The 24,050-nt window shown below is 42.7% G+C and overlaps 1 protein-coding gene across 1 annotated transcript in view; it reads left to right on the top strand.

Moving 5' to 3' along the window:
- LOC126481984 (nephrin-like) overlaps positions 1-24,050 on the top strand; it is a 460,432-nt gene that overhangs the window by 340,044 nt on the left and 96,338 nt on the right. Inside the window, exons 9-11 of the mRNA XM_050105949.1 lie at positions 146-279; positions 322-385; positions 8,188-8,342. Of these exons, the coding sequence (XP_049961906.1) occupies positions 146-279; positions 322-385; positions 8,188-8,342 (353 nt within the window). The remainder of the gene's footprint in view (positions 1-145; positions 280-321; positions 386-8,187; positions 8,343-24,050) is intronic.

Below are 24,050 nucleotides of genomic sequence, written 5' to 3'. Positions count from 1 at the left end.
TTTCTTCCTCCTCTGCCCGCACTCCCCTCACAACTCGTCCGTCTTACAGTTGACACACTGTACGTGCCACTACAGTGGTACACGCTGTGGTTGTTCCACCGTTCAAGGACAGAGAGTGACGGCTTTGCTGCTGGTTTCCCCGCAGGCGTGCCGGTGCCGTTCGAGCTGACGCCGATCCTGAGCGTGCTGCTGAGCGTGGCGACGGTGCTGCTGCTGGCCGTGGCGGGCATCGTGGGCTCGCAGCGCGTGCGCTCCAGCAAGCAGCGGCAGCAGGACGCGGCCGCCGCCGCCGCCGCCCGCCAGGCGCTCGACGCCGCCCAGGGCGCCATCAAGGCCGGCCCCGACGTCGAGGACCCCAACCCCGACCTCATCCCGCCCACCAGAGGTAAACTGCAAGACCGCCGCACAGTGCTGCACAGCTTCGGTAACAATCGTTCCCTAAACTGACGGAAACAATCACGCAATACCAAAAACATTAATCAATGTAGAGCAACGAAATTTCGGCAATACTTTTGTCAAGACAACATATTTAATTGAATAACATTGCAAGATCACAGGTTAATGTAAGCGCGAGGTAAACCATTGCAAATGTGAGATGCTGGTATGTTAAAAAGCAGTGTAACCGCCAAAATGTTGAACGCAACCATTCAAGTGGGCATCCATTGTGTTGTACAAGTGCAGGCGTCAGTTTGTGGGGTGTACCACGCCTGTTGCATTTGGTCGATCAATACAGGGATAGTTAATGCGGGTTACGATACCGCTTGAATCGCCATCCGATGATGTCCCACATATGCTCTACATCTGGCGATCGAGAGAGGCAAGGTATCACGTCGACACCCTGTAGAGCAGGGCTTCCCAACCTTTTCAGCTTGCGGACCCCTTCTTCAGTCGAAAATCCATGGCGGACCCCTAGTCAGTCAAGAGCACAGTAACATTAAATCTCAGAGCGAAACCCATGGGAACTGAAAGCTTCTTAACGCAAGTGCCATGTTCCCAATGACCCCCCCCGCCCCCCGTCACCCCCCCTCCACCAGAAGTATTAATAGTCTTTCGTTTAGAGATGAATGAAAACAACTTGAAACTAACGATCCAATGTGAATTCCCACTGTATCTAGACACTTACTAGTGGATTTACTCCCTTTGTTCATCAGACTATAGCCTGATTAAAATTACATGGAATTGACATTTCACACGTTGGAGCTGCCTTCCTACAAGATCAATCAACATCATGTCCAAACTGTTCGCTGTTGACAAGCTGCCGCTTGTGGCCTGTTCACTTCCACTGTTTGGATGCTGTTGTGTAAGGAGCATGCATATTTCGTAACAGTCATGTGCGTGGAAAAATGTTCAAATGTATGTAAAGTCAATGGGACTTAACTGCTGAGGTCATCAGTCCCTATTCTTACACACTATTAACCTAAGTATAACTTTCACTAAGGACAACACACACACACACACACACACACACACGCGCACACACACACACACACACACACACACACACACACACACATGCCCGAGGGAGGACTCGAACCTCCGGCGGGAGCGGCTGCGCAATCCACGACGATATGGCGCCTTAGACTGTGCGGCCATTCTGCGCGGCTGTGAAGAAAAGAATCAGACCTATGATTCGGGATATAAACACATCAAGAAAAAAAAGAGGCCAAGGAATTGCCTTTAAAGGACTATTGTGACATCTGTTGTGCAATGTGTGGGAATACATTCACCCAGTTTACATGCGTTTCCAAAACCGGATTTCGTAAGCCGTTGTCCCAGTTCCGCTTTTGGTTTGTCAGGTAAACACTTCAAAATCGATTCTGGAAATTTCTTTTTATAAAGCCGTTTCCCAGTTCCACAATTGATTTTCATGCCCATGTAAACAGCTCGGAAAGTCCAGTTATTTTTACGTCTTTGCGTATTTACTGAATGGCAGCTGTCAGTCCATAGCCGGTAGCTAGCAAGAACCGCAAAGGCTACTTCGGAATACGACCTGAAGTAAAAGTACACGTTTTTCACACGAAAAAAATAGTGATGAATTTGTTTTTCATATTTTTAATCAATACTTTTACTCATTATTTTACACGACTTGGTGAAAGGTGTCAGCGGACCCCCTAGAAAGAGCCGGCGGACCACTAAGGGGTCCGCGGACCACACGTTGGGAAGCCCTGCAGTAGAGCGTGCTGGGTTGCAACAGTGATATGTGAGCGAGTGTCATCCTGTTGTAAAACACCCCCTCGATTGCTGTTCATGAACGGCAGTACAACAGTTTTGAAGTCAAGCTGCACGGGCTAACCACGAGAGTGGTCCTGCTGTCATGCAATATCGCGTCCCACACCATTACTCCCAATAGTAGCTCCACTTTGTCTAGCACGCAGACAGATTGGATATCAGTCCTCAACTGGCTTCCTTATAACCAAGATACGGGCAGCACTGACACCAAGACATATCCAGCTTTCATGAGAAAACACAACAGACCTCCACCCTGCGCCCAGATGAGCCCCCGTTTGACACCACCGAAGATGCAAGGGTCAGCACAACGCACGCTACACGCTGCCTCGCTCGGAGCTATTCTTAAAGTAACCGAAGCGTAACAGTTCGTTGTGTCACTGTGAGACCAACTGCTGCTCATATTGCTGCTGCAATTATAGTACGATGCGCCAGAGCCTACGCTGAACACAGTGGTCTTCCGTTTCGGTAGTGCAAGTTGGCCGTCCAGAGACCGGTTTTCTTGCGACTACACACTCTCACGACCACCACTGCTAGTAATCATGTACAGTGGCAACGTTCCTGCCAAATCTTTCTCCAGAATTGCAGAAGGTAGATCCAGCTTCTCGTAGTTGTGTTACACAACTCATTCAAACTCAGTGAGGTATTAATAGTAGCGTCTTTTTCGTCTTACGGGTATCCTTGGTTAATATAAACTCGACACATCCGATCTAAAAAAAAAAAAAAAAATGACATTCACCAGCGTTACAGCGTGTATTTAAAGCAAACCCGATATCCATCCTCATGGTGGCACTACTAGGGCCAATCTTAGGCAACTGGCACGAAATTTAAAAAGACACAATCTTCCAGATGTACGAACACGCTTGTGAACTTACAACTTCTTCTAGGTACTGAGATTTTTTTCCGGAATTGTGTAATCGCAGAATGTAAAAAACTACATATAAAAATGTGTGGAGCTATTAATGGAGGTAAAAACGTTCTCTTCTTCTAGGAGACACAAATGTCACAAGTCCAAAGTTTCCTCACTAAGGGTACTTGACATGTTAGACGCTAGACTGCCAACTTACACAGTTTTTTCGATTGCTTCATATGCAACACATTAACACTGGAAACTGACATGCGACATAACAACATATTGCTGCTATGAAGGGTAATTTTTCTTAACTAAAACCAATAACTACAACCCAATGGACTCCACAACTCATTTCCTGGGTGTCCAGCATATTGGCTGCGAAATTCCGCTGTCAGGCATGGTGCAAAGCACTGACCCTTCCCAGAAGTGACTGAAATTATTTCATGCCACGCCCAAGTTGTGGGTCGCCTAGGCCTCCACATGACCAGAAATGTTGCCTGATCTTTACAATAAAGGGCAGATTTGCCAGTAATACCCTCTGCGTAGACCTAGCGGTAAATGTCTTTGACTACTGCCTACACTGGAAACAACACTATGCCACTGGTGTCATGTGGGTCAGCCAGCCTCTAGCTGTGTCTCCGCTAGCTGCTGCCCTATAGCCTGCTCCTAGATGTGCTACTGCCAGTGTCTGACATGATTCAATCACCTTGTCATCAATCGGCTCCTTGTCGTCTCCAATGTGCTCTCGATTCACTATGCCCACTAGGTGCGTCTCACACCTTACCTCATGCCTGAGCAGGAGGCTGTCCAACGCGTATGCGGCGCCTGGTTGCCGGAGGAAAGGCAGCTGCATGTATGCGGCAAAACACGGCCGAGTACCTGCCCACAATTCTCGCGCCGACTACCGCGAAATATACTGCCTTGTGTTATAGAGTACGATTTTAATACCAATGCATTTATGATTTCACAACCACCGAGAAACTGGCGCTTCGCAACGGACGCCCTACTCACGATCCTTAATCGTATACTGGAATTTAACAGTATCAATGGACATTGGACTGTAACAAAACAATACTTTATTATTGTTTATTTTGTGTTTACATGAAACCTTCTACTGAGACTTACAGGTTTATTGTCACTGATTTCACTGTAAACGATTTAGCTGATACGAATTTTATTTGTTGGGTAGGCATGATGCAACTATCTAACGGCAAGGTGGCTACATGCAGAACGATTTTAGGGAAAAAGGTTATCAAATAATTAGACAGTTCCAAGAGCTGATTGACATTTTCGTGAAATGGGGTCTCGTAGTCCAACGTTTCTCAATAATTTATATATACTGAAGAGCCAAGGAAACTGGTACGCCTTCCTCATATCTTGTAGAGACCCGCCAGAACGCAGAAATTACGCAAGATGACGTGGCGAGGACTCGACTAATGTCTGAACTATTGCTAGAGAGAACTGACACCATAAATCCTGCAGGTCTGTCCATAAATCCCTAAGAGTATGAGGGGGCGTAGATCTCTTCTGAAAAAGACGGTGCAAGGCATCCCAGATGTGCTTGATAACGTTCATGTTCATTTCTGGGGAGATTGGTGCCCAGCGGAAGTGTTTAAACTAAGAAGAATAATTCGGGTCCACTCTGTAGCAGTTCTGGACGTGTGGGTGTCGCATTGTCCTGCTGGAATTGCCAAAGTTAGTCGGAATGCACAATGAACTTGCATGGATGCAGGTGATCAGACAGGATGCTTACGTACGTGTCACCTGCCGGAGGGATATATAGACATTTTAGGGTCCCATATCGCTCCAGGTGCACACGCCACACACCATTACAGAGCCTCCGCCAGCTCGAACAATGTTCCGCTGACGTACAGGGTCCATGGATTCAACAGGTTGTCTCCATACCTGTACACGTCGATTTCGACGAGTAATGCTTTGTGCCATGCAATCATCAAGGGTACACGAGTGGGCCTTCGACTCCAAAAGCCCATATCGATGATGTTCGTTGAACGGTTCTGATGCTGACACTTGTTGATGGCCTAGCATTGAAACCTGCAGCAATTTGTGGAAGGGTTGCAATTCTGTCAAGTAGAACGATTCTCATAAGTCTTCGTTGGGCCCGTTCTTGCAGAATCTCTTTCCGGCAGCAGTGAGCTCGGACATTTGACGTTTCACCGGATTCCTTATATTCACCTTACCTTCGTAAAATGGTGGTACGGAAAAATTCCCCTTCAGAGCTACTTCGGAGATACTGTGTCCGATCGCTTGCGCGCCGACTATAACGCCAAATACAAACAAACTTAAATGTGGATAATCTATCATTGTAGAAGCAGTAAGCGATATAACAACTACGCCAGTCACTTGTTGTTCTATACAGGATGGTCCATTGATCGTGACCGGGCCAAATATCTCGCGAAATAAGCATCAAACGAAAAAACTAAAAAGAACGAAACTTGTCTAGCTTGAAGGGGGAAACCAGATGGCGCTATCGTTGGCCCGCTAGATGGCGCTGCAATAGGTCAAACGAATATCAACTGCGCTTTTCTTAAAAATAGGAAGCCCCATTTCTTATTACATATTCGTGTAGTACGTAAAGAAATATGAATGTTTTAGTTGGACCACTTTCTTCGCTTTGTGACAGATGGCGCTGTAATAGTCACAAACATATGGCTCACCATTTTAGACGAACAGTTGGTAACAGGTAGGTTTTTTTAATTAAAATACAGAACGTAGGTACTTTTGAACATTTTATTTCGGTTGTTCCAATGTGATACATGTACCTTTGTTAACAATGGACCACCCTGTATAGGCCTTGCCGCTCGCAGCGCCGCATTCTGCCTGTTTACAAATTTTTTATTTGACTACGCATGCATTTACCAAGTTGGTTTTCACTTCATTGTGTATGTATCTGTCTATGCTATTTCGAAATACTGTTACACTACGTTGATGAAATCAGATTCAGTGGGCATATGTTGCACTCTGTCTTAGAGGTAACACGCGGTAAGTTGACGCACTTTGCTCTACAAACCAGACTCAGTGCAGTCAATAATAATCACTAAAATTATTTTTAATTAGTAGTTAAAATTTAGATATTAAATGCGTTGTGCAGTACTGCTGAGGGCTTTCTGTAAGTGCATTATACCAGTATAAATGTTCGTTTTCAGTTTTCTTTATTGAGTCAGAATGTATTTTGTTTTGGTCTCCCTTCTCAGAATTACTCAGTTTTTGAATTTATAATTTTCTTTCAATAAGCTCACGCCCCTCATTTAGCGTTATCGTGCATCCCTTTTAATATCTCTGTCTTTGCATCTATCATATCGGATGCAAGAAGGTCTATTTAGAACGGTTGAGAAGGCAGCTCTTGCAAGATGGCGTAATGTGGTGTGAGGTACAGGTGACAGATGGTTTGTTCGGTACGGGTTTTGTGAGAAAGACCGGGTAAATTGTGGTGCTCCGCTATTGGCTGCTGCGTTCTGAAGTTGCGCGCCAAAATGGCAATGTTCTGTTATTAAAAACTTGTACAAAATAAACAGCTTATTTATTAGCATTTCAGATTAAAGCAACTCTCAATAGGGTACCATCATTTCATTATTTCACGAGCATTAATAAATTGCAGAATAAAAAAGACTGCTAAGCAGAAGGACACTTTGGTGGTCTTAGGATCGCGCCTAACTAGGACGGCGGGTGAAGTGATTCGGCTGTAAGATCAGAGCTGTTTTCTGTGTTCCCTCCTATGATAGTGCTGCCACCTGCCGTCTGTCAGTGGTAATTAAATAATATTTAGTCTTCAATATATATGATACATAAACAACCCACCACCTTAAACAATTAGTGGGTCCTAATTGATACAATTCAAATGTTACTACTACAGCTTATTCTATGGTTAGCTCTTCTGCTCACACTATGGGCCCTACTATTGTGTCTAGATTCTGTTAACCTATTTCTATTTATGATATTCTACTTTTACCTGCAGCGTTACAGGTGTGCCAGCGTTGTATAAACCTGCGTTGTTGGCCGTGTTCACCGAGCCTATCCCGGTGAACATGCCCCTGGCACCGGGCTAGCCCGGAGTTGTTGATCGCTGCAGTACTATACTAGTGTTGTATTCCTAGCTTATCCTACATCTAACCCAATATTTAACCTAATGTCGGATTCGGTGAGTGTCTGAATCGGTAAGAAAGGCGCACCCTACCCCTAATCGCAGACGTGGCGGATTCCAGCCGTGAAGCGGCTGGACAAGTCCACGCCTCGGCAGAACGTGATAAGTGCACGGAGTCAAGTCAGTAGCAATGTGAAATCTTAATTGTCTTTCCTGAGGAATTCTTTTATGACTTTGTGTGAGATCTCGTTTGCCAAATCGTTCAAGACTGAGAAGTGGTCCTCATGCCTGAGCAGGTGGTACGTGTCATCGTTGGGTAACTGATGACGTAGCTGTGCCGGTACGTCGTCGAAGAGGTGGCACTCATACACCATATGTTCAGGAGTGCCTGGTGTGGCCCCACAGTCACACGCTGGTGTAGCCCGTTACCCTAACCGGCATACGTATGCCGTGCAGGGTGCATGACCCGTAAGAAAGTGCAGCAGTCCTATTGAAGGTTTGAAATATTTTAATTGCAGTCGCACCATGATATTGGGCAGTAATTCGTGTGTTCTGCGACCGGTTTCTTCATTGCCCCACTGTTCTTGCCAGAGCTCTTCCCCCTGAGTTTGATTTCTATTTTGCTTCCCACGTGAATCCCCATTAGTTCGATTATCTTATCCCTGTTTCCCTTTTTGACCCAGTACCATGTCGCTTGTTCTCTGATCTTTATGTAGAGCGGATTGGTCATTGCATGTTGACGTCTAAAGTAGGCGGTGGACAGATTAATGTGACTGAGAGTGTATTTTAAAGGGACCAGTATAGATGGTTGCTGTCGCCAGTGGCTAACAGCCGAAATATGCTGCTTTATGGAGGGGAATGGAATTGTCCTTCAATGAATTTGTGACGGTGATACCGGTCATGCATAAGCATTGAAAAACCTATTTCATCAACGTATCAGTTGGGTAGTACGTTTGGTGACTCATCTTGGGTGCCAGTAGTGGGTGTTAACGACCGGTGTGCCCGGCAGGTGTGGTCGCAGCCGGCGCCACCCCGCAGGACTCCCCTGGGAACGACGCGGCGCCGAGACACCCGCAACTGGTGCCGGGCGTCGCCGCCGCTGCTGACCGCAACACCACCGGGCCCTTCTACCAGGCGCCCAGGCTCTGGACGCTGCGCCAGACGGTACGTAGCCCTTACATCCACATTATTTCTTACAGTACTTGCAGAGGATTCTGAAAACCACATTTACTCTTTCTCTACCGTCCCATTCTCTAACAACGTGTGGAAAAAAATGAACACTTTAATCTTTCTGTCTGACCGTTGATTTTTTCTTGTATTATTATGTTGATCATTTCGTCCTTTGTACCACGGTGACTGTGAACTTCGATGGAGTGCTGGAAAGTAATACCTCCGGATTTTTCATGTGAAAGATCTTAAACCAGGGCCAACCACGGCGTGCCAGACTTCACGTGGGCCACTTATGTGGGATGCTTGCGGGAACAGGTCTCGGGCTCTCTCGGCTCTGCTCGCACCTCCTCGGAGGTGCATAGTACAGAGCGACATTTCGTTGAGTATTGCAGTGTGGCATTTTTCGGTCGTTCCAGCTCTCTTCAGTTCGACAGAATCGTGGTGTCAGCTCTGTCTGTGTCACAATGAAGGACGCTCACGAGTTTATTGACCAGTCATCGCAAGCCCATAGGACATAATGAGAGAATAGAGGGATGAGAATTTACAATATATATGTGGTGTCACTGCAAGGCACCACACTTGCTAGGTTGTAGGCTTCAAATCAGCCGCGGTCCGTCAGTACACATCGGACCCGCGAGTCGCCACTGTCGACGCTAGCAGACCGAGCTCCGCCACTCGGCTGGTCTTACGAGGCAAGCTGGCGCACTGCCCAGTTCTACTTCCGACATTAATAGGAGTGGTTCACTTGTTATAGCTTCAGAGATCTCATTTGCAGAGACGCTAGTTTGCATAGCCTTCAGCTATGTCAGTAGCTACGACCTAGCCAGGCGCCACATACAGTTTATGCATTGACAGTTCATATATATGTGTAAAACAATCAGAATGGTAAAGAAGTATTCGCAGTTCAGTCTATAACTGCACTTGTAAATATTATTGGACAAAGTCAAGATTGACGTTCACCGCTGTTGCTGAATTACAGCTAAGTATTTAATGGTATTTCTGTCTACTAACTTTCTAATCACCTAAGGTGTTCCATATTCATCCCGTCAAGTATAGTTCATTTATCCTCACGTCAGCCTACGTGATCGACGTATGTCATTAATGGCCACCCCTTGTGTTGAGACTAAGAGTCAAATTGCGTGGCTCAGCCGGATCACCCTTTCTCCATGAGGCCCATAGTTCCGCCTCATATACAACAATACACGATGAGGAGACAAAGTTCATGGGATACTTCCTAATATCGTGTCAGACCTCGTTTTCCCCTGCGTTGTTCAGCAAATCGATGTGACATGGACTCAACAATTCGTCGTAAGGCCCCTCAGATATACTGAGCCACGCCTCCTAAATAGCTGTCCATAAGTGCAAATGTCTTGCGGGTGCAGGAGTTTATGCACGAAGTGACCACTCGATTAAGTCCCACAAATGTTCGATGGGATTCATTTGGGCAACTCGGGTAACCAAATCATTCGCTCGAATTGTTCAGTATGTACTTCAAACCTATCGCGAACAATAGTGGCACGTTGAAATGGTGCACTGTCATCCATAAAAATCCCAACCTTATTTGGGAACGCCATGTTCGTGACTGGCTGCAAATGGTCTGTAACTAGCCGAACATAACTATTTCCCGTCATTGTTTGTCTGACTCGTACAGGAGGACCCAGTCCATTCTATGCAAATGCAGGTCGTGCCATTACGGAGCCAACACAGCTTGCACAGTGCCTCGTTTCCATGACTTCGTGGGCTCTGCGCCACACTCGAACACTGCCATCAGCTCTTAACATCTGAAACTGGGATGGTTATCCAGTTGTCTACGTTCCAACTCACATGATCACGACCCCAAAAAAGGCGATGAGGGCGAGGTCATGACAGAAAAGGCACTCGCGTCTGTCTTCTGCTGCCATAGCCCATTAACGCCAAATGTTGTCACACTGTGCTAAGGGATACGTTAGTCGTTAAGTCCCATATTGATTTCTACAGTTATTTCGGGCAGTGTTGCTTTTCTGTCAAGACTGACAATTCTGTGCAAATACCGCTGTCGCCGATCGTTAATCGAAAGTCGTCGGCTTCTGCACTGTCCGCGGTGAGACGTATTGCCTGAAATTTTTTTTTATCGGCACAGCCTTGACATTGTGTATCTCGAAATACTGAATTTCGTAACGATTTCCTAAATGTAATGTCCCATATGCCTGCTTTCGGAGTCAGATACTCAACATCGTCCGACCATAATCATGTCGGACACCTTTTCACATGAATTTGTTGAGTACAAATGACAGCTCCGCCAATGCACTGCCCTTTTATACTATGTGTATGTCATACTAACGCCTTCTGTGTATGTGGATATTTCCATCCCATGACTTTTGTCACCTTATTGTATTATGCAGTCGCATGAGCGACGGGTACTGCAGATATTCTATGAAAAGGTATAACAATTCCACGCAACGAAAATTAGAATATTTAGTTGACATTGAAAGAGCAAAAATTTACGATACACTGACGGGATTTGTTGTTCTGCACTTCAAAAAACATTTTGTGCAATATTTGCAGGCATGCAGCACTTGAAGAAATTGGTGGTGTGATCAACATAATTCCTGAAGTCGCAAGCATTATTCCACCGTTAGTAGCAAAGAGTTTTCGGTGGAACGAAACGAAATGCACGCTGGTTAAACCTGTTTACGTAAAGGACAGATTCACACATTTGCGTAATTATATCACTGAAATTCGTTTCTTGCAATATCCAAGTAAATATTATAAATTCAAACATTATGACGTTCCTGTGGGAAACGCAGATCCTCTCATTGAGTAAACACGGATTAACGGGAAACCATTTGTGTAAAACAAAAGTTTTCCTAAACATATGCGGTATCTTTCAAGCAGTTTATGCAGATGAACAGCTGGCTTCTGCCTTTCTAGTGTTCCGATAGGTTTTCGACACTATATGACATCGTCGACTAAGAACTACGATTTGACCATTGAACGGAATGGACAGTGCCTTGAAAGGAGGATATAAGATGAACATCAACGAAAGCAAAACGAGGATAATGGAATGTAGTCGAATTAAGTCGTATGATGCTGAGGGAATTAGATTAGGAAATGAGACACTTAAAGTAGTAAAGGAGTTTTGCTATTTGGGGAGCGAAATAACTGATGATGGTCGAAGTAGAGAAGATATAAAATGTAGACTAGCAATGGCAAGGAAAGCGTTTCTGAAGAAGAGAAATTTGTTAACATCGAGCATAGATTTAAGTGTCAGGAAGTCGTTTCTGAAAGTATTTGTATGGAGTGTAGCCATGTCTGGAAGTGACATATGGACGATAAATAGTTTGGACAAGAAGAGATTAGAAGCTTTCGAAATGTGGTGCTACAGAAGAATGTTGAAGATTAGATGGGTAGATCACATAACTAATGATGAAGTATTGAATAGGATTGGGGAGAAGAGGAGTGTGTGACACAACTTGACAAAAAGAAGGGACCGGTTAGTAGGACATGTTATGAGGCATCAAGGGATCTCAAATTTAGCATTGGAGGGCTACGTGGAGAGTAAAAATCGTAGAGGGAGACCAAGAGATGAATATGGTTCAAATGGCTCTGAGCACTGTGGGACTCAACTGCTGTGGTCATTAGTCCCCTAGAACTTAGAACTACTTAAACCTAACTAACCTAAGGACATCACACACATCCATGCCCGAGGCAGGATTCGAATCTGCGACCGTAGCAGTCGCACGGTTCCGGACTGCGCGCCTAGAACCGCGAGACCACCGCGGCCGGCAAGAGATGAATACACTAAGCAGATTGAGAAAGATGTGAGTTGCAGTAAGTACTGGGAGATGAAGAAGCTCGCACAGGATAGGGTAGCATGGAGAGCTGCATCAAACCAGTCTCAGGACTGAAGACCAACAACAACAGTACACAATACGTACACTGCACGGTTAACATAGAACAAGTAAACGAATGTGCCTCAAGGAAACGTATTAGTGTCTCTTACTTCCTTAACATCATTAACTACGAGGGCATGCTGACATGTAGTGTCTCCATAGTATTTACGTAAAAACTATTAAAACTTTTTAAGTAAAGTAAAAGTTATTAAAAGTCTAAATCTTTATTCATTCATTTCTTAACGTGGTCACCCTGTCGACGACCACATTTCTTCCAACGAGAAACCAGTTTGTTGATTCCGTCAGTCTTGATTTAGAATGTTTGACGTCGCTGACTGAATCAGAACCTCACTTCTGCTTGCACCGCTCTATCACTATACAAGTAAAGTCTAGAGAGGTGTTCTTTAGGATCTGCAAACACATGAAAAATCGGATGGAGCTACGTGGGGACCATCTGAAGAATAATCGATGGCAGTTGAACTCACAGCGTTGGATTCATGCAGATGCTGGAGCACTCTGGTGCGGTGTGGCATTGTCATGCCGAAGGAGATGGTGCTCCATGTATTAACCGACTCTTCGAATACGAAACTTGATTACAGCACACTGTTTCTCACGTAACGACATGGTTACTTTAAACACTGCTCGAGCGCACAGGTTCCCAACCTCGTTTTTTATTACCCAATGAGGAGTAAAATGAAATTTTCTGAGGCATAAGACCTCAACGATTCGGTTCTCTTTCAGTCACTAAACTAAATTATTTTCTGAAGATGATTGCTATTAATCACACTTTTGTAATACTCTAGTATTGTTTGTATAAAGTTATCAACAATTACTTTTTCTTAGTTACAAGCATTAATCCGGGGTAGTTTACAGGTTTCTCACATGGTGCACCCACTACACACATGCGTTATGCCTTTGTCCTCTACATTGCTGAATGACAAAAGTAAAACATATACGTAACTAATGCTAAATATCTCAAGAAAATGTCCTCTCCACTTTGTATATACTATCAGCAGTCGTCCAGAATGTGCTTGGCTACTCGCTTGGAAATAGATAAATGAATTAAAATGACAGCACGACACAGAAGTAACTAAATTAATGCTATACATAGTATTATTATTATCATCACTATTATTATTATTAGACTGGTTAGACACAAAGCATTAATCGCCGGAACTCGTCCAGTGTTTGCCAGTTCAGAAGTAAGAGGTCGCAACAATCAAATGACTCAAAACTAGTAAGTATGGTACACAATCTGAACTTGTTTGATTTTAAATGGGGTTGTAGTGTGCAGGTCAAGCAAGTCCGGTAATGGAGAGAAGTAATGCAGGGGAAGATTGATTTGTGCCAAGTGTCTACCCTCACTATGGGTAGTTAGCCTTCTTATCTGACAAGGAGTTGTGGCTAGCACTTGCCATGTACTGTAAATGTACACACACACACGCACACACACACACTCGTTCACTCACACACACTAAATACAATATGTCTTTCACATCTTTCATCATTTTAAAAATAAAAGTTTTCGAAGAAAATTCTTTTGTTCTACTGTTTAGTTAGATTCTAAAATTGGTCACAATGCAAGGGAAGGGAGCAGTAGATGTCAGGTTGGGGGGAGGGTGGCTGTACTGGCTAATGCCTGATTGTACTCAGGTGGAATAAGAAATGTTGGGAACCACTGTTCTAGAGGCAGATGGCTGCCAATATGAGTATGTAGACATGAGGAACGAAGATGTAGATTCATAATAACGTTTGTTTTATGTAAAAAGTTAAGAGAGTTCTAACAAAATATTTCGCAGAGCTTACTTTTCGGAAATCTCTCGTATTTTGTCCTTCAGAGGAGAAAGTGAATTAATACCACCGCAACTAAAAATGCCTCTTTTCTGATCAGTGCCATCCCAAATTTGGTATCTTACCCGCGTCACTCTCTTTAGCACACATGTTGCATCTTCCAGTGGTTGTGCAAAAAAGGCTGTCTTTGCTTTGTCTTCCCACAAAATTTATCTCTTTGATCATTCTAGTTTAAGCTATTCGTAACTGTAATTCCTGCATATTTAGTTGAACTGACGGCCTTTAAATTTGTCTGATATATCGTGAAATTGACATGTAACGGATTAATTTCGTACTCAAGTGGATGACCTCACACTTTTTCTTATTCAGAGACACAATTACCATGTTATAGTTATCGTGTCTAAATCATTTCGTAGCTGTTTTGATCTTCTGATGAATTTACTAGACAATAAGTGACAGCATCATCTGCAAACAATATAAGAGGGCTGCTCAGACTGCCTGCTAAATTTTTAACATGATTAACATTTTTTTAATTGGAAATTTGTGGTACGTTCCTATGAGACCGAACTGCTGAGGTTATCGGTCCCTAGGGTTACACACTATTTAATCTAACTTCAACTAACTTACGCTGAGGACAACACACTCACCAATGCCCGAGGGAGCTGTCGTACCTCCGATGGTGGAGCCTCGTGAAACCTGGCAAGGCGCCCCATAGACCGCGCGGCTACCCAGTGCGGCTAACACTGATTATTAACAGCAGAGGAGCTGTAATAATTCCTTGGGAAGTGGCAGATATCACCTCTGTTTTACTCGATTAAATACTAACAAGCATAATTGCAGAATCAGAATTTTTTTCCTTATTTACACATGACGGAAGAATAATATCTACGATACGTAGTATACAAAAGAGAAGTACGGTAATCGAATTTACAGCGTAATTGTAAAATACACGAAACATTTTAAAACCTGTATGAGTGAAAGGCTAAATATGACACAGTAAATGATAATATATGTGAAAGAACATCTCTCGCAGCAACTTTTTCATTTTTTTTGTCTTTTTTTTTGTTGTAATTCGTGCCGGCAACCAAGTCTGGATCACCACTGACAGGGACGCACCGAACCTAGTTGCTGAAAATGGCAGCGAAAGCATTTTGTGTCCTACAATTATCCCGTGGCCAATCGCAATGGATAATGAGACTGTGAGGACTTTCCATGGCAAATTTCACAATACGGGAGCAGACTTCAGCTGTGTAGTAACATGGTAGAATAAATTGAAGGAGAATTGTTCTTTCTTTGCTGCAGAACGTTTGGACCTACAGTGCGTACCAGAACAGGGAATGGAGCGTTTGAGGGACGCGATGTGATGTCCCAGAAAGTGTACCATCGAGTATAACCTCTGCCACAATTGTGGAAAAACTTTACTAAGCGCTTGAGAGCGAAGCCATGCAAACTGCAGCTCCTGCAAGCCATAAACCATGACGACAAACGGCGCTGTCTGCAATTCTGCGTTGATGTGCAGAACCATCCTGAAAATGACAAGTTTCAGGCTAATAAATCTTCAATGAGGGATCAGTTTTTCATTTTTCGCAATATGTCAACCGTCAAAATACACACACGTCTGGGACAGAGAATCAACGTGCAACTGTCGAACTCACCCGAGATTCCGATACTATCAACGTTTTCTCTGCTAACAAGACAGAACTGTCAGTGTTACCATCTGTCTCCACATAGCTCAGTTAAGACAAATCTCACAAAACGAAACTGGTAGCCGTGGTTTCGTCCTCCTACAAGACTGTACGGCTCCACATTTCTGCAATAATTATGCACGAGATTACACGAATGAGACGTTGCCACGTAACTGTGTAGGACGTGTAGCTTCCACTGACATGGCCATACTTGACTGGCCACCACATTTACTGGACCTGGCGCCTTATGAGTTTTTTTTCTTGTCCTTAACTCAAAGATACCGTTTCCGTATTTGGCGTAGATCTTGGCTATAGAAATCCGTATTTCGGCCGTTCGGGAAAAGTTCTACCACAAATACTCCTCTCCAGCGCTCTCGACAGGCGTGCTATGCTATGATTTTCTCATCCGACGAAAGAGGAAGAAGTGACTGGCTGCCATGCTAGAAGCAAGCGGGGCGTGAGGGATTGTTTTCCGAGTATCCATTCAAACAGTCAGGTTGACTGTGAACTTAACGCGAATTTCACTACACTGATTTACATTGAGGATATCTCGTAACATTTTTTCCAACGACGTATCCTCATAATAGTGCTAAAAACGTTGTCTTGTGAGTGTACCAGTATTACTTTTACTTTTACTTTTTTTCTTACTAAAGTTTCATCTCCAGTAGACTTCATTTGTGTGGCGAAATGCATTCAAAATACACATGTTAAAATAACGAAAACTCACAACGACTCCTGAACAATTTTCGTAGTATTCAAACAGCTGTTGACGGTAGAACTGCTTTGCAATTCGTTTGAACTGAATCTATCATTAACGCACAGACAGCTACAAATATTTTAGCAGTCTTCTGTAGGGGATTTAACAGAATGCGCTACAGTACCACTGGGTAAATATAACATTTTCGAGGTAATGCTACCCAGCTGAATGGTTCTAAAATAATGTGTCTCACTGTATGTAGAGGGAAGTCTTCAACCTGTATATTGGTTCAGAGTATAAATTTTTCTTATACTTTATACGAGCAACTGACTCAGTTCAGTTTTAGTTTACTTCTACTGCTTGCGTTTTCTATCCTCGTAGATGTATGATGCCTCGTTGCATACGATGATGGCCAGTGATTCTAAAATCATTGAATCTGCATCCCGTCGACCGCACTTTCGTGAAATATATGTAATTCGTCGTATAAATTATTGATGAAGTTAAATGGTTGTTGGATTTCTGTAATATAGTAGTTTAAGAAAATCTAATATTGTCTCCCTGGCAAGTGGCCCTCGCGAGATACTACCACCTCGGCCAGGTGAACCAAGGTTTTTGAACAGTTGATACTCCTCTTCCTCCCCATGGCGTTAACAGTAGCTTGTCTTCATGTGGTATATTGATAAACATGAAATGAAGTACTATAATGTGAAACTCTTGGTATCCCACCTTCAGGTTGGTCTACGAGTAGCGATTGTGAAATAATCACAGATCTTGACCAAGACACTTGCCTAGCTCGTTAACATCCTCCATGATAGGTTAAATTGTACAGAAAAGCCCCACTAAATTTGTAAATATTGATTAGCCTCTAAGTGAAAACAGAAAAAATTTTCAACTAATTTTTACGTAAGAATTTTACTCAATGGATAATAAAAGCTTAAGAATGTGTATTCGAAATCTACCGACATAGTTTTTTTGTTATTGTTGTAAATTTTTCGGATCTCCTTCAAACAACCTTTCAGGTGATGGACTCTGTGACTGGGTTCATTTAGGACATTGGCTTCAAGGACATGAAAAATCATTTAAGAACGCTAAGTGTGCAAAGAATAATGGGTAGAATGTGAGATACGATTGAAACAAAAAGTTGGTTTTGACCGAATTCACGTCAGGTTCTAAAGAGAATTATACTCACCCTCTTTCAGCTTGGTCAGTATAATATGGCGTTAAAAAAAACCAGCGACAAACCGTAGCAACATAACAATGGGGATTTTCTTGATTTGGTTGAAACGATAGCAGAATTTACCATTGTTTTACAGGAATATTTGAGGCTGCTAAGAGCTCAACAAAATTTGTATATACCCTTTTGTCGACACTAGATCAACTAGGTCTCGATATTCTTAACTGCAGTGGCCAAAGTTACAACAATGGCGCAAATATGAAAAGTCTTTGAAGTGGTGTTCAACTCAAATCCTAAAGTACAGTCCAAGTGCATTTTATATACCTTGTGCTATACAGAGTGTTAACCTTATGGTATCAGATGCTGCAAAATTTGCTGAAAAAAAGCAATCAAATCTTGGCGTAATTCAAAGAAAATGCATTTTTTGGTGTCTCCACTCAGAACTGGGAAATCTTACCGGCAGGGTACCAAATTGAACAGTGGAGAAGCTTTCAGACATTCGATGGGAAAGCGGGATGAGACTGTCAAAGCTAGGTACCAGTGATGCCCTTTTTGAGGTGAACAATACTACTGATAAATCGAAAACAAAGAGCTAAGCATACTCGCTTGCTGTGAACGAATTAGAAAACCTCCAAAGTTCATTGTTGAGATGAATGATCTTCTCTTTGCCATTGACATAGGAAGTAACACACTTCAAGGTGAAATCATGGGATTGCAAGTAGCAGCTAAATCCCTTGAAAGCTTAGCGAAGTTGGAGAATTTCCATGAAGAAGATTTTGTCTATGTGTAGATAACTGCCAAAGAGGTCACTAAAAGCATACAGAATGAGCAACAGTTTAAAGAAATGGGAACTGGCAAGAGGACGAAGCAGTTTGGTTATGAAAGTAACGACATGTTTTGCCGGGCACAACATCCAGAGGAGAGTTTCAAATTGATTTTTTCCACCCTTTCGTTGGCACAGTATTAAAAAGTTGGAAAGTAAAGTTTGGGCAACAAGCTTAGTGTTCCGTAATATCTTCCTTTTTGTTTCCTGCAGAAAGATTAAGACACAAGTAGGAAGAAGGACTGAAAACGCTACGTAAAAAACTTGAGAATGAGCTAAGAGTAAGCATAAATGTTGAACGTCAAAAGTCACTGTTGCTTCATAAATGTGTTCGGGGAAATGGTTCCCAAGGATATACCAACTCCAGTGCTAATATTGATAAATGTAACAGTAAACGCATTTCCTAAAATTTGTCTACATAATTTTGCTAACCCTGCCAGTAATCATCGTCTCCACTGAATGGGGCTTTTCGGGTTTGAAGTTGATTCAGAATTGTTGCCGTAGCATACTCTCTCAAGAACGCGTATTCTCTTGCCATGTTGCCAGTGGAACACGAGAGGTTATTTCAAAAGTTAATGTTGATGATATTGGTCATAAATTGGCCGGTCAGGAAGCAAGGAAGAAAAGATGTTTTGTGTAAAGTGTGAAAAACAGGAAACTTTTAGGGTTCATAACTCACACATCACTTAAGCACAATAAAGTGATGAAGACATAGATGATGGTATTCCAAACAATATCTGTGCATATCCTTTAAATTTCAGTGTCATTATTTTCGCTGGATTCCCAGAGGTAAGTTAGTTTCTATTGTTAACGTTTTATTAATTACCACACTTGTCATGATTCTTCTCCCTTCAATTATTTTCCTATCACAACTAGCTTTGCTGGAGTAATCGTATTTTGGTATACAGATAGTAAGTCAACGACTAAACTTTCAATTCTTTTAATTTTATATGTAGCAAAGGTTGTCATCCTTGTTGCTAAACAGCCCGTGACGGGAGGGGGAGAAGTAAATGGCAGATGTGGAAGAGCCCAGCGGAGGTGTTTTGCACAGGGGTCGCGCCAGCTAATGCTGTCTCTGGCTGCAACAGTCCTTTACTCAAGATGAAAGTTTTTTTTCATATCGTGGAATGTTTAGCGCAGTAAACATACGGGCGAAAATGTCATTCTATCCTCTTCCTCTGTCTATGAAGATTTCTTCGGTTAAGTTGTGGCAAGCATGTAGCCACGATCACATTTAACCCGGTGGGCTCTCAGATATATCGCTATGACATGAGAATCTGTTGATTTTTCAAGAAATACAATGTCGTTCATTAATATGACATTCTCCGCAATAACTTTCGATTTTCGCTTATCGGACGTCTGGAGTAATTGGTACGCATTTAACGTGATCTATAATCATCGCGCCAGTCTGTTACCAAGTATTGTAAATAGCTGTAAGAGAATGTTATATTTCGTAATTCAGTACTTGCAGTAAGTATGTAATATGCATATTTGATGATGATTATGTAACTGGAACTGTGTTATTCTACTTGAATTTATGTGTTTTGTAAGGTGGCTTGCGCTCGGAAGAGACTACCGTGAGAATTCAATTGGATTAGTTTGTCACCAACAATGACACAATGGTAAGTATGACATAACATTGTTCAGAAAGCACGGCACTGGAATTCACGTTAACTCATACCATGTAATGAATTCTCGCAGTGTGAGACACAAACTGTGAATACTGTAACAACACTGAACCGCCGAAGAAACCGATACAGGCATGCCTATTCCAACACACAGATTTGTAAACAGGCAGAATACGGTGAAGCGGTCGACAACACCTGCTTAAGACAACGAGTGTCTAGCGCAGTTGCTAGATCGGTTACTGCTGCTACTACGGCAGGTTATTAAGAAGTAAGTGAGTCTGAACGTGGTGTTATTGTCGTCCTACGAGCGATTGGACATAGCATCTCCCAGGTAACGATGAATTGGGGATTTTCCAGTACGACCATTTCACGAGTGTGCCGTGAATATCAGGAACCCCGTAAAACACCAAATCTCCGACATCGCTGCTACTGGAAAAAGATCCTCCAAGAACGGCGCCAACGACGACTGAAGAAAATCGTTCAACGTGACAGAAGTGCAACTCTTCCGCAAATTGCTCAAGATTTGAATGCTCGCCATGAACAAGTGTCAGCTTTGGAGCCATTCAACAAAATATCGTCGATAAGAGCTTTCGGAGCCTAAAGCCCACTCGTATAGCCTCGATGACTGTACGACACAAAGGTTTACTCCTCACCTGAGCCAGTCACCGCCGACATTGGACTGTTGATGTCTGGAAACATGTTGCCTGGTCGTACGAGTTTCGTATCAAATTGTATCAAGTGAAAGGACGTTTACGGGTATGGAGACAACCTCATGAATCCATGGACTCTACATGTAAGTGGTGGACTGTTGAAGCTGCTGGAGGCTCTGTAATGATGTGGGACGTGTGCAGTTGGAGTGATAGAGGACTGCTGATACTCTAGATACGACTCTGACAGGTGACACGTTCGTAAGCATACTGTCTGATCACCTGCATCCATTCATATCCATTGTGCATTCCGGCGGATTTGGCCAATCCCACCAGAACAATGCGACATTCCACAACTCTAGATTTGCTACAGAGTGTCTCTAGGAACACTCTTCTGAGATTAAACACTTGCGCTGGCCACCAAACTCCCCAGACCTGAACATTATTGGGCATATATGGGATGCCTTGCAACGTGCTGTTCAAGAGATCTCCACCCCCTCATACTCCTATGGATCTATGGACAACCCTGCGGGACTCTTAATGACAGCTCCCTCCAGCACTACTTCAGACATTATTCGAGTCCATGAGACACCGTGTTTCGGCACATCTTTGTGCTCGCGGGGGCCCTGCACGATATTAAGCAGATGTACCAATTTCTTCGGCTCTTCAGTGTATATTCATCCAGTCTTTCCTTGGAATAAAAATAACACAGACAGCGTTCACAGAATACGATATACTCATGAAAAGGAGGACTGCTACTCCTTGCATTGAACGTTTAACTTTCAGCTCTTAGTGTCCAACATTCAGTGATTAATTTTCATGAGAGATATCACAGGTGTGTTTAAGAGGTGCAGTATATTTGTCGTACGACTTACATATCTGACATATGGAATGTATAGAGAAATGATTACTTTGCATGAGAAAGATCACAGTTGGGCTTAAGTACTGTGGTTTTTTAATTTTTTTTACAAGTTAAATACAGAGAGAATAATTAATGCATCACCGCATGTGTTTGAAGTAGTATAGGATTTGTCATGTCAAATACAAAGAGATCATATGTTTGTAAAGAATACCGATTTTGACGTATGAAATGCAAAGAGATGTGTGTTTGGTCATTTTACGTGCATAATGGATATTTTTGAGCTTGAAATGATTTTGGTATTACGCCGAAGGTACGATTATGTACACAACCATCTTTGACTTTCACAGAAATATCCTAGTTGACACAATTTTTGTACGGAGTAGTAATAGTATGACGCTGGTTAAATACAGAGGTACGTAAATATCTTTCGGATATTACGAATTATATATCATTTTAACATCGTGCTCTGATTGGTTAGAAAGAGGTGGGGGGGGATGTGAGATATAAGAATTAAGCTATTTTTCTCCCGTCTTGAATTTTTTGACTGGCTGCTTCATTTGGCTGGAGATCTGGAGATAAGAGGGAGAGGTAGGGGAAAGGTTTCTAATTTCCCACTAATGTAACTGGATTATTTCCACTATCTTGGAATTTTTTTTTATAATTGGCTGTTTCGATTTTATTACTACGTTATTTCTACCTGGAGATTGGGCTAAGAAGAAAGGAGAAGCAGAAGGAGGGTTATGGGGAGAGAGGAAGACATGCAAAGCTCTACTGGGCTAGTTGGTTTTTTCCCACTAATTCTTACGTTTTTCGCCGTCACCACTCTTGATTTTTTTTAAATTTATCACGGTTTTTTCAATTTACCATCATCTGTTCTGTTGTCCAACCGAAGTCAAGTGTCGCTCTTGGCTGAAGTCGACACGACAAACACATTCATTATCAGAAAATTATCCTCGAATAAATGGTTCAAATGGCTCTGAGCACTATGGGACTCAACTGCTGAGGTCATTAGTCCCCTAGAACTTAGAACTAGTTAAACCTAACTAACCTAAGGACATCACAAACATCCATGCCCGAGGCAGGATTCGAACCTGCGACCGTAGCGGTCTTGCGGTTCCAGACTGCAGCGCCTTTAACCGCACGGCCACTTCGGCCGGCTATCCTCGAATACTCTGATGTAAACTGAAAAAATGTAGTACTGGTTCTAAAATAATATGATTTGGCTTGCACATTGTTTGCGTACTTACATATACACTCTGAAGAATTTAAAATGAATCATAGTTACCTGTTCAAGTCTTAAATCTTACTGTACTAATTTTCGCATCATAGTAATTCTTGCTATGGTAAGTTGATAGGACACATTCTGAGTCATGAAGGGATTGCCAGTTTTGTGCTGGAGAGAAGCGCAGTGGCGGGAGGGGGGCGGGAGTGGTAAAATATTAAAGGGAAACCAAGTGATGAATACAGTAAGGAGATTCAGAAGGACATTGGTTGCAGTATTTAAACAAATACAAGCAGAAAGCTATAGTCTGAAGCAGCAGGCCCGCAGAAGGCACGTATGCTAACAAATGAGAATACACACATCGGTGAAACGTCACCTTGTTTTGTATACAGATAACGGAGGTGATACGTACGCGACGGTAACCTACATTCATGTTCTCGGCTCGCCCACGAAAGGCTGGGCATCGATCGTGTGTCCCGATTACTCCACGTGAACAACATTACGTCGTGTCCACGTGCCCAGCTTACCATCCTACGGTCCTCCTCTCTCTAGGGTGAACGTTAGCTATCACCGTAACCAGTGGCGTCCATTTACGTATTTCTGTTTATCTATTGTTGTCGTCTTAATTAGGACAACGACTGTGCATAAAACGTGAAATGTATCAGTATCATCCACCATAATATCAATTAGTTTGTCTGAATCATATATTTAGAAACATGTGGTTTGTAGCACATTAATGATACTTTGATCCTCGGTCACAGCTGAATTTCTCTAATAAACCGCTGATGCCTGCAAGTATTAATTTTTCTTTATTATTTTGTAATTTAGGTCTTAGGGCATTTTCTGGTACCTGTTAAAAAATTTTCTAATGAAACAACATTAGAATCTCTGCACAACAATAATTTGTTGAAATTAAACATAGTGACTTAACATAGTAAAGTTCCATTGGATGGAGTAACTTTCTAGGTGTGTGTGTTAGCTCTTTGAGCGTAAATTTTTTGTGACGGTATATACTGCTAACTTAGAGGAAAGTGTAGCTATAAAGAATTTGTGCTGACGGTACATTGCATATTTATAAAGATGATGCACACATGTGTCGTAGGTTTTCCATATGTGGCTAACAGGGAATATTTACGGCTAAAAGCAACTAAGTAAGTATAATAACATTTCAGCTATAGCCAACCGGTTACAGTAAAATGAGATATGTTAATATTAAGCATCAACATGTTAACCTCATACTTTCTTAGGGTTGATATAGCTTACTAATTGTCTGAAGAACGCGTGCATTATGTCTTGGCTTA

Source organism: Schistocerca serialis, chromosome 5 (genome assembly GCF_023864345.2).
Source record: "Schistocerca serialis cubense isolate TAMUIC-IGC-003099 chromosome 5, iqSchSeri2.2, whole genome shotgun sequence".
NCBI classification, from domain to species: domain Eukaryota; kingdom Metazoa; phylum Arthropoda; class Insecta; order Orthoptera; family Acrididae; genus Schistocerca; species Schistocerca serialis.
This window is presented reverse-complemented; position numbering and strand designations above follow the sequence as displayed.